The 14,330-nt window shown below is 40.0% G+C and overlaps 2 protein-coding genes across 29 annotated transcripts in view; one reads left to right on the top strand and one right to left on the bottom strand.

Annotated features, from left to right (window-relative positions):
- Window positions 1-14,330, top strand: part of Ubap2l (ubiquitin associated protein 2 like) — a 59,003-nt gene that overhangs the window by 25,836 nt on the left and 18,837 nt on the right. For all 28 annotated transcript variants that reach the window (XM_057794080.1, XM_057794094.1, XM_057794086.1 and 25 more), the window contains 6 exons: window positions 2,204-2,375; window positions 8,710-8,908; window positions 10,884-11,161; window positions 11,340-11,512; window positions 13,088-13,277; window positions 13,895-13,949. In XM_057794080.1, coding sequence (XP_057650063.1) covers window positions 2,204-2,375; window positions 8,710-8,908; window positions 10,884-11,161; window positions 11,340-11,512; window positions 13,088-13,277; window positions 13,895-13,949 — 1,067 coding nt within the window. The remainder of the gene's footprint in view (window positions 1-2,203; window positions 2,376-8,709; window positions 8,909-10,883; window positions 11,162-11,339; window positions 11,513-13,087; window positions 13,278-13,894; window positions 13,950-14,330) is intronic.
- LOC130890118 (40S ribosomal protein S25-like) lies at window positions 5,840-6,260 on the bottom strand. Its single transcript, XM_057794102.1, has one exon. The coding sequence runs from the start codon at window positions 6,258-6,260 to the stop codon at window positions 5,886-5,888; it is 375 nt and encodes a 124-aa protein (XP_057650085.1). The 3' UTR covers window positions 5,840-5,885.

The raw sequence follows: 14,330 nt of genomic DNA, 5'->3' as shown, positions 1-14,330 counted from the left end.
TTTGAATTTTGCAGCAGTATTTAGTAGCTTACAATAATTCTCTTTATCTACTCAGGTCATTAAGAACAGTTCAAGCTCTGTATTTGTGGGTTCTTCATGTTGTCAACTAACCATAGTTTCAGAATACGGAGATGGCTGGGCAGGGTGGCACACGCCTTTAATCCAGCCTTTGGGAGGCAGAGGCAGGTGGATCTCTGAGTTTGAGGGCAAACTAGTTTACAGAGTGAGTTCCAGGACAGCCAGGGCTACACAAAGAAACCTTGTCTCCAGAAAGAAAAAGAGAAATGAAAAAGAGCCATATCTGCATTGAACATATGCACACTTCATTAGACATTATAAGTAATCAAATTGTTAGAGAGCTGTGTGGTGGTACTTGTCTTTAATTCCAGTGCTTGGGAGGCAGAGGTAGGCAGAGTTCTGAGTTAGAGGCCAGCCTGGTCCACAGAGCTGTCTTCAAAACAGCAACGATAAACAAAAAAGTTTAACAGGACTGGAGAGAGAGATGGCTCATTGGTTAAAAGCTCTTGAGGGCTTGTTCACAACCACCTATACTCCAATCACCTATACTCCAGTTCCAGGGTCTCTGAAGCACTCTTTTGACTTCTGTGGGCACTGGGTATGCATATTGTACACAAATATAAAGAGAGAAGGATAAGAGGAATAGAATGTTGGGAATGTCATCAAAAGAAATAATACTGTATTTTTTTCTGTAATCAAATGCATGTTATTACTCCCAACAATTGTGCAAATCTCTGATACTTGTTCTGTATTCAGGAGTTTTAGTTTGTAACTAGCCAGAGTTTATATAGACCAAAAAGCTTGAGGTCTCTGCCCTTTAAGACTGACATACCTTTGAGCCTCAGTAGTCTACTTGCCAGTTACAAACTCAGGTTCCCATGATCTTTCTCAGGTTTGATAATTCACTGTCATGACTCAACTCAGTAAAATGTTTTACTTATTCACTATTTTATTACAATCTCAGAAATAACCAAATGGAGAAATACTATACAGGGCAGTGAAAGACAGAATGAATGTGTAAGCATGTTTGTGTGTGTGTCTGGTGGTGCAAACAAGCATCTCTTCAGACTTCTAGAAACTCTCTAAATCTATTTTTGAGTTTTTAATAGATGTTTAACTAATTTAAGTAGAATTTGCTATGCCATTGGCCATTGGTATTTTAATTTATAGCTCATTCTCCTCCCTAGGACGTGGATAGAACTTGGATAAGCTGAATATTCTGTCTTTCAATTTTAGTTTTCTAGTGGTCATACTTATCTTTACATTTTCCTGGGTCACTACTTGAGCATAAACTCAGGTGCTATTGAAAGAAGCTTCTTGGATAGTGTCTTGAGTTTTTTCTTTTCTTTTTTCTTTTTTTTTGTTTTGTTTTGGTATTTTTTTTGTTTGTTGTTGTTTTTTGTTTTTTTTTTTTTGTTTTTTTTTTTTTTTTGGTTTTTCGAGACAGGGTTTCTCTGTGGTTTTGGATCCTGTCCTGGAACTAGCTCTGTAGACCAGGCTGGTCTCGAACTCACAGAGATCCGCCTGCCTCTGCCTCCCAAGTGCTGGGATTAAAGGCGTGCGCCACCACCGCCCGGCCTGTTTATGTTTTTTGTTTGTTTTTTTGAGACAGGGTTTCTCTGTGTAGCTTTGGAGCCTGTCCTGGAACTCTGTAGACCAGGCTGGCCTCAAAATGACAGCAATGTGCCTGCCTCTGCCTCCCGAGTACTAGGAGGCAAATGCAGGTATATCTCTTAAGTTTGAGGCCAATCAGAGCTACATCTCAAATTTTTATCTCAAAAAAATAAAATAAAAACAGAACAACAACAAAAATGCAGCTGGATATATATCTTGGCCCATGCTTATAATCTCAACACTTGGGATACTGAGGCAAGCCTGACTATATAGTGAGACCCTTTTTCAAAAGGAAAAAAGAAAAACCAAATTCTGAAGATTGCTATTTCATTTAATTAATGCTATCAGTAAATTAAATGTTTAACTTTTGTTATTGGAAGCACTAGTAGGATTTCCCTGAATGCTGTAGTGGCTCCTTATACCTCAGTTATTTTGGTTAACATAACATATTAAAACTTTTGAGACTCTAGCATCAGAAAATAACCTTCATATTGATATAACCATGATTCATGCAGGAAATGTCAGAATGTTCAGTCATTATTCATAAAGATCCCTTTCTCTCCCAAATTAGAATTGACCTTGCTGTTCTGTTGGGGAAGACACCGTCTTCAATGGAGAATGATTCCTCTAATCTGGATCCATCTCAGGCTCCTTCCTTGGCGCAGCCTCTGGTGTTCAGTAATTCGAAGCAGAATGCCATATCACAGCCTGCTTCAGGAAATACATTTTCTCATCATAGTATGGTAAGTAGGAAATAAACCATCACAGTAACCCCCCAAAATCACATACACAATCATTCCTTTGTCAAGTACTTATTTTATATTCTCACTGTGTAGGCTGAGGAGAGGTCTGTCTGCCTCTCAGGTTACAAACATGAGCACTATGCCCAGCTGCTTGCCTTATTTTCAATCCTTAGGTCGTATAGTAAGTACTTCATTCCCTAAAATGGGAATAAACATTCCAATATTCCAAGCAAAGTTTCTGGGTTTGTTTGAATTTTTGAGGCAGTCTTTCTTAGTAGGCAGGCTGCCCTTATACTCAGCAGAACTCAGTCATGCTTCCAGATTATGGTGAGCCTCCTCTCTACTGGGTGCTGGGACCACAGGTATATCATGATGCCATGAAAAAGGGTGTTTTATATACAGAAAGGGACCGATAAAAATATAAATAGGCTGGTCAGTGGTGGTCACATCTCTAATCCCAGCAGTTTGGAGGCATCGCAGGCAGATTACTGTGAGTTCAAGCCCAGCCTGGTCTACAAAGTGAGTTTCAGGGCTACACAGAGAAACCATTTCTTGGGAATCCCCCCCCACAAAATAAAAGTAGAACAATAACAGAAAAAAAAAACATTTGTCCTTTTGAAGTAATTTTCCTTATGAGTTCAGTAGACAGAAGAATAGAAAAGTAATTTAACCTGTTCTTTTTCTACAGAAGGGTTCATGCTAAGGAACTTGATTATTGTACTACTCAAAATCACCCTGCTTAGGAGACTTGATTCCTCTGATTTTTCAGGTTTAAGGATAATTTACTTTCAGTTGAAAACTTGGGAACTTAGAATAAATTTTGATTTTTGGTGTGATCTAACTGGGTGCATAACATTTTCAAAAGTAGCCAACGTTTATAGCAGGATAAAGTCTCTTTGTTACCCTTAAAAACAGCTTCATGGATAGAGATGATGTTGGCTAATAGGTGGTCTAGCTCTAGGTGAACATGGCTGAATTGCTTTATGGATTGAGGTATATTTATTGAATATTTATAGTACTGAACCTTTTCCTCCTATTACTCCCTCAACAGAAAGTGGTGTTAAACCTGTCAACAAGTTTGTGTTCTTTTTGCAGTCCTCACTAAACACATGAAATTGTAGCAGTTTCCTATTGCTAGAAAATTGCATCATATCTTTACTTACATTATACATTTGCAGACCAGACTTCCAAAAACCTAAGGTCTTTCCAGATCTGCCCATTAGTATATGTATAGTCTCCACTTGACCTTTAAATGGAAATGAGAGTGTTTGCTTGTCCTATCTTGTTAGGCCTTAGGAAAATGAGTAAGGTAATAGATACCAGTAGCTAGCTGTTCATTGTTTTTTGAGACAGCTTCTCTTAATGTAGCTCTGACTGTCCTAAAACTTACTGCATATCCCACGTGACTTCAAACCTGAAACAGTTGGATTAGAGGCATGTGCACCATGGCCACCCTAATTTATTTTCTTTTATTGCTGCTTTTGAATCTTTGCTTATTTACTGTGGCATGGTCTTTAATGTTTCCGGCTGTCCTCAGACGTTGTATATAATATAATAATATTGTTATTATAGTTGTATAGTCGAGGATGATCTCTTACCTCTGCCTCCTGGGGAATGGGATTACAGACCATTATAGCCAACACAGCCTGTTTTATATACTGCTGATGGTAATACACAGTGCTTGTGTGTGCTTGGTAAGCATTCTAGCAACTGAGCTAGCCTCCTTATTTTTCATTGAGAATACGTGTTAAAGGACCAATTTTCCTTAAAATTTAATAAGTCTTAGCTGGGCAGTGGTGGCACACATCTTTAGTCCCAGCATTTAGGAGGCAGAGGCAGGTGATTCTCTGACGCCAGCCTGCTCTACAGAGTAAGTTCCAGGACAGCCAAGGATACACAGAGAGACCCTGTCTAAAACAAGCAAAAAACCCACAAAATTTAATAGATTTGTATCATAGGCTTTTGTTTATTTTATTTGTTGTGTGTACTGATATCAGAAAAGGAAGGGATAGGTTATGAGAACTGGAGTTTTTGATTTCTTAAAGAAAGATCTACATATACACATACTTTCTTTTTTTTGTTCATTTTTCTTAGTCTTACTTTCTTACCGTGTGTGTATGTGCGTGTGCGCACGCGCATACCTGTGTGTGTGTATGTGCATATGCACGGTCTGGTCCTGAACCTAATTTTAAAATTCCTCCTACTTCTGCTATGAGAGTGCTGTAGTTACAGATGTGAGACGTGCCTGGCATTCTTTTGTGTTTTTGATGCTTTCTATTTGAAGAATGTTTCTGGAGAGTTGAAGTGATGGTTTAGTAGGCAAGAGTGCTTGTTACTCTTCCACAGGAACCAGCGTTCAGTTCCTGGCACTGTAAGCTTCCGGTAAGTTCAGCTCCAAGGGTTCAGTTGTTCTTTCTTAGGTTCTGTGGACTCCCACATCGAAGGTATTCACTTACACATACAAATGTATATAACTAAAAATAAAAATAATTATTTTTCAGAAAAGTTTGATAATAATTAGTTGTGTGAAGCCATCTCTTTTCCACAGTTTCTTACTTTCAAATAGATTTTTGAGGGGTTTTCTACATTTTTTTTTTTTTTCAAAAAAGACTGTGCTTATTTGTTGTTTGTGAATTTGCATCTGCACATATACCATTATGTGGAAGTAAAAGGACAACTTGTGGCATCCATGAGAGTCGTGGAGTCAAACTCAAGTCATCAGTAAACACTACTAGGGAGCCATCTCAACAGCCCAACTTCTGAGATTTTTGTTTGCAGTCTTGATATAGTGGGAAACAAATACTTTTTCTTGTGTTAGTCATACATTTTTGCTTTCACAGAATACCTGACTAAATCAACTTAATGGAGGCTAATTTTATTCTGGCTTGTCATCTCAGAGGGTTCCATCTGTAGTTGGTTGGTTGGCTTTGCTGTGGGGATTGGAGAGAACTGTTTAGAATAAATTGTGTGGGAGCTGTAGAGCTGGCTCCACGGTGAAGAACACTGGCTTGGCTTCTCTTCCAGAGGACCCAGCACCTACATGACAGCTCACTAACTTCAGTTCTCAGAGATCTGACACCCTCACACAGACATAAATGCGGACAAAACATCAATATACCTGGAATAAAAATAAAGAAAGAGAAACCATGAAGCACTATATCATGCATTCATTATACACACCCAAAACAGGCCAAGTTGTGTGGACATGATGATCGTCTAGTGCAAAATTTGGGATGACCCCTCTTTTGTCTTAGTTAGTTAATAATATTCAAACAAGGTTCTAGTTGGTTAGTTTTGATTGTTGTTTAATGAATATTGATTTTATTTTTAAATGTTACTATCGTATATCAACTTACATTGTAGACTTTGACATTTACATATGTATAATTAGTTTTGGTTATATTTGTTCCCTTCCTTTCTCTTGACCCCCTCTTATTCACCCTCTTCCATTTTTTTTTTTTTGATTTAATAAAGTTTTATTTTTCCAAATGTACAGCTGATTGAACCTGTTCATGCATCTTCACCAGCAGCTGGGGCATCTCTACCCTTTGTGTTTCTGGTGTAAATTACTTGGGCTCTGTGCTTTGAAACCAGCTTGATAAGCCCTTTACTAAGGAGCTCCTGAAGAGCTGCCCTGGCCAAGGAACCGCGAATCTTCAGTCTCTCAGAGACCACGGCTGGAGTAATAAGTTTATAGTTGGGAACTTCCTTACAGAGTTTGTCGTATGTAGCCTTGTCAAACAGGACTAGATTGTTGAGCTTGTCCCGAACTTTGCCTTTGGACCACTTCTTTTTGGCCTTGCCACCGGACTTATTTACTGGGTCTTTGTCTTTTTTGGCCGACTTTCCGGCATCTTTCTTCTTCTTGTCATCCTTGGGCGGCATGATGTTCGGAGAGTGGCGACGACCACTGCAGCCTCCCTAAGATGTCGGGGAAAAAAAAGCCCTCTTCCATTTTTTATTTGAGCTCTCTATATAGTTCTGACTATACTGGAACTCCCTATGTAGACCTGACTGTCCTCAAACTTACTGAGATTCTTTTACTTCTGATCCCTGCCTCCTGCTGAGATTAAAGGTGTGCCCACCATGCCCATTTTTTTTGTTTTTTGTTTTTGTTTTTGTTTTTTTATCATTTTATTTAGCCCTGGCTGTGTTGGTTCTTACTATGTAAACCATGCTGGTTTTTGATGCGTGCTCTGAGTGCTCAGATGGAAGATATGCACCTCCCCACCCTCACCCCTTTGTCTATTCTCTTTTGTAGTAGGAGCTGTGGGCTGTGTTCCTGCCGCCCCAGCTCATGGTCGCCTGGCTAGCTTATGCCCCCAAATAATGACACACAAACTGTATTCTTTTCAACACTGCTTGACCCATTTCTATTCATGTGTGTAGCACCCCAAGGAGCGCTTGCCGGGAAGATTCTAGCCTATGTCCATCCTGGGTCGGAGCTTCATCGCCTCTGCCGGGGAGAGGGGAGCATGGTGTCTGCTCCAGAGAGCAGAGCTGTCGAGTCTGAGCTCACTTCCTCTTCCTCCCAGCATTCTGTTCTGTTTACTCCACCCACCTATGTTTTAACCTATGAGGGTCAAGCAGTTTCTTTATTACTTAACCAATGAAATCAACAGATTGATATGACACTCCCACATCACTCTTTCCTTTTTTTAACTTTTTTTTTAACTCTTCTTTCATGTCTTTTACCATCCCCCATTGCAGGATACTTCTCTCACTAAAACTGATAGCACACATAAAGTTCTTTATTTTGTCTATTTGTTTTTTAGAGACAAGGTTTCTCTGTGTAGCTTTGGAACCTGTCCTGGAATTGACTCTGTAGGCCAGGCTGTCTACCAACTCACCTCCCAAGTGCTGGTATTAAAGGCGCGCACCACCACCACCATCTACCTGTACAGTTCTTTAGAAAGAAAAATTGATAGGCACAGTATATCCATTTAGCGTGACAGTTGTTCTTCCCCTTGTGCCTTTGATTTATAGTTACCTTTTTTCTTTTTTGAATCAAGGTCTCACAGTCCAAGGTAGCCTGAACTCACCGGGTGGTATAGCTGAGGTTGACCTTGGACGGTTTTTTTTGTTTTTGTTTTTTGTATGTTTGTTTTGTTTTTGAGACAGGGTCTCATTGTAAAGACCTGGATAGCCTGAAATTCACAAATATTCTCTTGCCTCTGCTTCCCATGTGCTGGGATTAAAGGCAGTATATGTCATCATGCCTGAGGACCTTGAACTACTGATCTCCGGCTTCTTAGCTTTCAAGTGTTAGTATTCCAAGCATGTACTTGGTTTATGCAGTGCTGGAGTCCATTTCCAGGGCTTTGTGCACTGTTACACCTGGGGCATATACTTAGGCCACCTTCATGTTAATATAATACTCAAGTATTGGTTGATTTGAAAATGTGAAAGTTTGGAATATTCTCCACTTACCAAGGTTTATCCCTACTGGTAGTATGGTGGTAATAGGTTTTAATGGCTCTCATTCATTTTGTCTATGTATCTCACACTGGCTACAAGCTCATTATCCTCTTACCTCCCAAGTGCTGAGATTTCTTTTTTTTTTTTATTTTTTCGGATGGGGTACTGCTCTGTATTGTGTGTTCCTTCTGCCTCAGGATTTTTTTTGAGTTATTTAATTTCAGACATATACCACCATGCTTTTCTTTAGATTTATTCATTCATTCATTTATTTATTTTTTATTTATTTATTTTTTTTTGGTTTTTTCGAGACAGGGTTTCTCTGTGGTTTTGGAGCCTGTCCTGGAACTAGCTCTTGTAGACCAGGCTGGTCTCGAACTCACAAAGATCCGCCTGCCTCTGCCTCCCAAGTGCTGGGATTAAAGGCGTGCGCCACCACCGCCCGGCCTTAGATTTATTTTGTAACTGATATATGAACTACATTTTTTAGTGCTTATTGTGTACCGTGTATGCTATATTTAATACAAATGTTCCATCTTCCTACAACTTTATGATGTGTATTACTTTTATTCCTATTTTAGTTTATGAGTAATTTCCCCAAAAAGACAAACTCAGAATTTGGATATAGGTGTTGTGACTCTAGAATGTGTGCTCATAATAATAATAATAATAATGCAGCATACTTGGTCTGGTAGCTCTTAAGGTTTTTTTGTTTTGTTTTGTTTGTTTGTTTTGGCAGCATCATACTGTCTTGTACATGGCTGATCTTAAACTCTTATTAGCTGAGACTATAGGTATTTGCCATCCTCCTTTGCTTGGTAGCATTCTTTATTTGAACTATGGGCTTTTGGTCTGTCTTTGTGTAAGGTGAGCAAGATTACTACTATAAACTTCTAATCTCTTTGTTGATATACAGGTGAGCATGTTGGGGAAAGGATTTGGTGATGTTGGGGAAGCTAAAGGTGGCAGTACAACCGGCTCCCAGTTCTTGGAGCAATTTAAAACTGCACAGGCCCTGGCTCAGCTGGCAGCTCAACATTCTCAATCTGGAAGCAACACCACCTCCTCTTGGGATATGGGCTCAACAACACAATCGCCATCACTGGTGCAGTATGGTAAGATGATGAGTGACAAATCTTTTACACATAAATTTGTTGTCTAGAACGTAGCAGGGGACTGTTTAATACATTCTGGAAAATTACATGGTAATAAAATTTGAGGCTATATATCGAGTTTAGCTTTAGCTCTGTGTTTCTTTATTGACCTGTGATTTTGAGAGAATTCTCTTTAGAGTTTGTGTTTTTGTGATGGCTCTGACTGGTCTAGAATTTCTTGCATAGACCAGGGTGGCTTCCAATTCACAGAGATCTTCTTCTTTCTGCCTTCTGCCTCCTGGGATTAAAGGCTGACTGCCCCAGAGCCTCCTATTGTGTTCAGGTGGTCTCTTAAGGAACTTGAACCTTGTTTCAGCTGAAAAGCCAGCAAACCCTGAAGATGCTTTTGTGTCTGCTTCCCCAGCACTAGGATCATAGACGTGTGACACTGTGCCCATCCTATTTACATGACTACTAGGAGTTGAATTCAGGTCCATATACTTGCACAGTACTTTACTGACTGAGACTGCTTACCCAGCCCTAAATTCTTCTTAGATTTCTCTTCAGTTTTGAAAGTAATATTTCTTTTGTTCTCATGGCTTTGATTGTCTTAAAATTTTATACTTCAAACTTGGATGATTTGTACGTGTGGCTCTATACACGTCTATAATTAAACAGGCAGAACAATGGTATCGGTTTTTTTTTTCCCCTGTGTGTTTTTCAAGACAGGGTTTCTCTGTGTAGCCCTGGGTGTCTTGCGACTTGATCTGTAGACCAGACTGACCTCAAACTCAGAGCTCTGACTCACGAGTGTTGAGAGTAAAGGCATGTGCCCCCACCGCCTAGCTATTGATTTTTTTAAAAATATTTATTTATTTATTATATATACAATATTCTGTGTGTATGTCTGCAGACCAGAAGAGGGCACCAGACCCATTACAGATGGTTGTGAGCCACCATGTGGTTGCTGGGTATTGAACTCAGGACCTTTGGAAAAGCAGGCAATACTCTTAACCTCTGAGCCATCACTCCAGCCCCCTAGCTATTGATTTTATTGGATGTACTACATTATTGAAAACTCAGTGATAATCACCTGTAGAAGTAAAATGAGATTCTGTCCTAAAAGTTCCTGATTATATGCAATTTGAGTGGGTTAGTGGGTAGATGGACAGATTTGGGGTGTGTATGTGCCATGGTACATGTCTTAGTTTGCTTTTGTTGGTGTGATAAAGACACGACCAAAAGTAAATTTTGAAAGAGAGTTTACTTGACTTAAATGTCCTGATCATGGCTTCCTGAGGAAGCCAATGCAGTAACTTGAAAGTTGGAACTAAAACAGAGACCGTCTAGGAACACTGCTTACTGACTTGCTCCTCATAGCTTCTTTAGCCTGCTTTCTTACACTACCCTCTCACGTCAGTTATTAAGAAAATGTGGACCAGGTATGATGCATGCCTTTAATCTCAGACACAGAGGCACGTGGATCCTTTTACGTTCAAGGCTGGGACAGCATGGTCTATACTAGGAGTTTTAGGACAGTCAGTGCTACAAAGAGACCCAGTCTCAAAAAGAAGAAGAAAAGGAGAGCGCATGAGAGAAAATGCATTGTCTGGAGAGGTGGCTCAGTAACTAAGAACAGTGACTGTTTCAGATGATCTAAATTCAATTCTAGCACCCACATAGTGGCTCACAACAATAGGTAATTGCAGCCCCAGGGTCTCAGAGGAAACCATAGACATGTATCTATACGCATACAATAAGTAAATCCTTATTTTTGGTTTTTAAGAAAATGCTCTACAGACTTGCCAACAGTCAGTCTGATGGAGATATTTTCTCAACTGAGGTTCTTCCAACATAACTCTAGCTTATGTCAAGTGGCTAGACTCTTTTTGAACTGAGCCATTTTGCTAGCTGGAGTCTTGAAACCTGAAGGTCTTATTCCTAGAACTAGTATAGAACAATATCTCTGGCCTCTTATTTGGATTTCTTCTTGCAGATTTGAAGAGTGCAAGTGATTCAACAGTGCACAGCCCTTTTTCAAAACGCCAGGCATTCACCCCATCTTCAACCATGATGGAGGTGTTCCTTCAGGAGAAGCCACCTGCAGTGGCTACCTCCACAGCTGCACCTCCCCCTCCCTCTTCTCCTCTGCCAAGCAAATCCACCTCGGCTCCACAGATGTCTCCGGGGTCTTCAGACAACCAATCCTCCAGCCCTCAGCCGGCTCAACAGAAACTGAAACAACAAAAGAAGAAAACCTCCTTGACATCTAAGGTACTTAAGCTTTTCAGAGATTGTTTTAAGGCAGGGAAGTTATGGGATTTAAGGAAATACAGTCTAAGGGTGTGTTTGGAAATTTAAAATTGTAAGAAATAATTTTTATTCTACAAAAAGATGGTATTAAACAATTACATCACCTCCCTCCCCCTTCCCCCCCCACCTTTCTTTGTAGATTCCTGCTCTGGCTGTGGAGATGCCTGGCTCAGCAGATATCTCAGGGCTAAATCTGCAGTTTGGGGCATTGCAGTTTGGGTCAGAGCCTGTCCTTTCTGATTATGAGTCCACCCCCACCACGAGCGCCTCTTCAAGCCAGGCTCCCAGTAGCCTGTATACCAGCACGGCCAGGTAGAGGAATCATCACCCAGAAGACCTCTTTTGGTAGCTTAGTTTTGTGCTTATTTCTTCATCTGGAGAGGCCATATCTCTTTGACTGGATAAAAGTAGTCAATCATACCATTTTGTTGTGCGCTTTTAAAGAAATACATTCTTACTATAAGATTATCTATGACTTCAAACATTTAGCTAAATGCTATTTAGGTACTTCTTGAATGGTCAAACTCAAGTTTTTTCATGTGTGCATGTGCACTCTCTCATGTGCATGTGTTCTCTCTGTCACACACACTCATTCACTTACTCACTCATACATCCTACCTAGAGGCTAGGGGTCCACATCAGGTGTCTCTCTCAATAACTTCAATAACTCACCACTTTATTTTCTAAATCAGGATCTGTCACTGAACCTAGAGCTCACTAGCCCAAATTGGCTGGCTAGTAAGTGCCAGGAAATTTCATGTCTCTAATTACCCAGTGTACTGAGAATATATGCTGTCTTCTTCCCAGCTTTTATGTGGGTGCTCAGTATTAGATCAGGCCTTTACTGTTACATGGCTAATGCTGTACTAACTGAGCCATCTCCCTAGATCCTCAGTCTTTGTTGGTTTTGAATGATACGATAGGGCACCTCTAACAGTACCTTGGCATATGCCACACTGAAAAGTACTATGGGACTTTGCCTGCGAAAAGAAAAATAATGAACTCAGGAAGCATTAATTTAAAATTACAAGTAACCATAAGAGGAAACAAAAAGGACCGTTTCTATCTCCTGGCAGTAATCAAGGAAAGGAAAGCAGTCTTACACACAATCTTAGAGGAATATGAAAGGAACAAACATTTTTTCCTTAATCCTTGGAATTTAAAAACACAACTATCTGACTTTGGTCCAGATCAACTGAGTCATAATTTCACATAATGCATGTGAAATTTTATTTAAATTTTCTCTGGGAGACAGTTGTGGTTCAAAAAGTGGAGAAGGGGAGGTTTTATGATAGAGCAGGTGCTATGGTACAGGGAATAGTGAAGGTCTGCTGTTGGAATAAAAACAATTCAATTGAAAATAAACTTTCAAGAAAGAAAGGCTGGGCATGGTGGTGTGCACATTTAATCCCAGCACTCAGGAGGCAAGTTCATCTCTGTAAGTTTAAAGCCAACCAGAGCTATCTAGTGACATCCTGCCGCTGAAAGGGGTCTGGAGAATGGTCTAGTGGTTAAGATCACTTGTTGGTCATATATAGGCCTGCGTTCAGTGCTCAGCACCCACAATCATCCATAACCCTACTTCCAAGACACATGACATTTGGGCATGCATGTGAGCCAAACACTGATAAACATAAAATATAATAACATAATGTTTATTTTCCCCTCTGGAAAAAAAATCTACCAATAATCTTTGATAAGGTTGTGAGGATTCTAAAACTCACAATAGCTTAAATTATCAAAAGATGGAGTGCCTGATTTTAGAAATTAACTTACTTATTACTTCCTTATTAATCTCTCTCTAGTTTTGTTTTAATTCAAATTATTTTATTCCAGTAGTAGTAGATCTCCACCATTTCCTAAGGATTTTCTTTTCATTTCCCACAGTGAGTCTTCATCTACAGTTTCATCTAACCAGAGTCAGGAGTCTGGCTATCAGAGTGGCCCAATTCAGTCAACAACTTATACCTCCCAAAATAATGCTCAGGGCCCTCTATATGAACAGAGATCCACTCAGACGCGGCGGTATCCCAGCTCCATTTCTTCATCACCCCAAAAGGACCTGACTCAGGCTAAGGTAGTAGCTTAATGATTCCCTGGGCCTTGGTTAGCAAAGTAGTGGGTAAAAGTCCCTTGAATATTACTGTTTCACTTTTCTGGAAATGGTGCTACAAAATCTTGAAGGTGCTGACTGAGATGCTGACAAAAGCACATTTCTGTGATTGGGAAACTAAAAGTTCCTTTCAGCAAGTGAAGAACCAAAACATTTGTCTTTGCAATAAAGATTTGTTGGTTATAGCAAAAACTGTCTCAAATACCTGTCCTTTTCTCATGGAAGATCTGATTGCTAGAATTCAGGGTGCATATATATTAGTAAATCTACCTTCCTCTGGTGAAAGGGATAGCATATATCAAAGGTGGTGCGGAGTACCTGTCCAGCAGGATAGGTCTTAAGGGTTTATTTTAAATTACTGGGTAAAGGGAGTGGTTATGAATGCAGAAGCCAGAGGCAAATGCCTCTGGAGCCGGAGTTCCAGGTGATTGTTATCTGTCCAGCATGTGTGCTGGGCATTGAGCTCAGGTACTCAGATGAGTTATCTTTCCAGTTTCCCTAATATATGTTTGACCAAAATTAAACTGACTGAAAAAGTCTCTTTTACAAGTTTGTCTGTTCTTGCTCATTTCTTGCTCCAGAATGGTTTCAGTTCTGTGCAGGCCACGCAGTTGCAGAACACGCAATCTGTTGAAGGTAAGCGTTTTCCAGGCTTTTTCGTTTTGGTTTCGGTGGTTTTTCTCAATGCTAATGTGGATTTGTTTTGTTTTGTTTTGTTTTTTGGTAAGACAGGGCCCTGCTGTGTAGACCAAGCTGGCCTCTAATTCACAAGAGATCTACCCTCTTCTCCTAAGTGCTGGGATTAAAACCTTGTGCCACTTGCACCCAGCTTGTGTGTATTGTTTTCCTGGCATGTGTACATGTGCACCACGTGTACCTGTTGCTATTAAGATGCCAGAATAGAAATTGGATGTTCTAGACCCGATATTGCAGACAGTTGTAAACCATCATGAAAGCCAAGAGAAACCCTTGTTACCCTCTGAGCCATTTCTCTATTCCCTTTTTATAATTTATGAA

Source organism: Chionomys nivalis, chromosome 18 (assembly GCF_950005125.1).
Source record: "Chionomys nivalis chromosome 18, mChiNiv1.1, whole genome shotgun sequence".
NCBI classification, from domain to species: domain Eukaryota; kingdom Metazoa; phylum Chordata; class Mammalia; order Rodentia; family Cricetidae; genus Chionomys; species Chionomys nivalis.
This window is presented reverse-complemented; position numbering and strand designations above follow the sequence as displayed.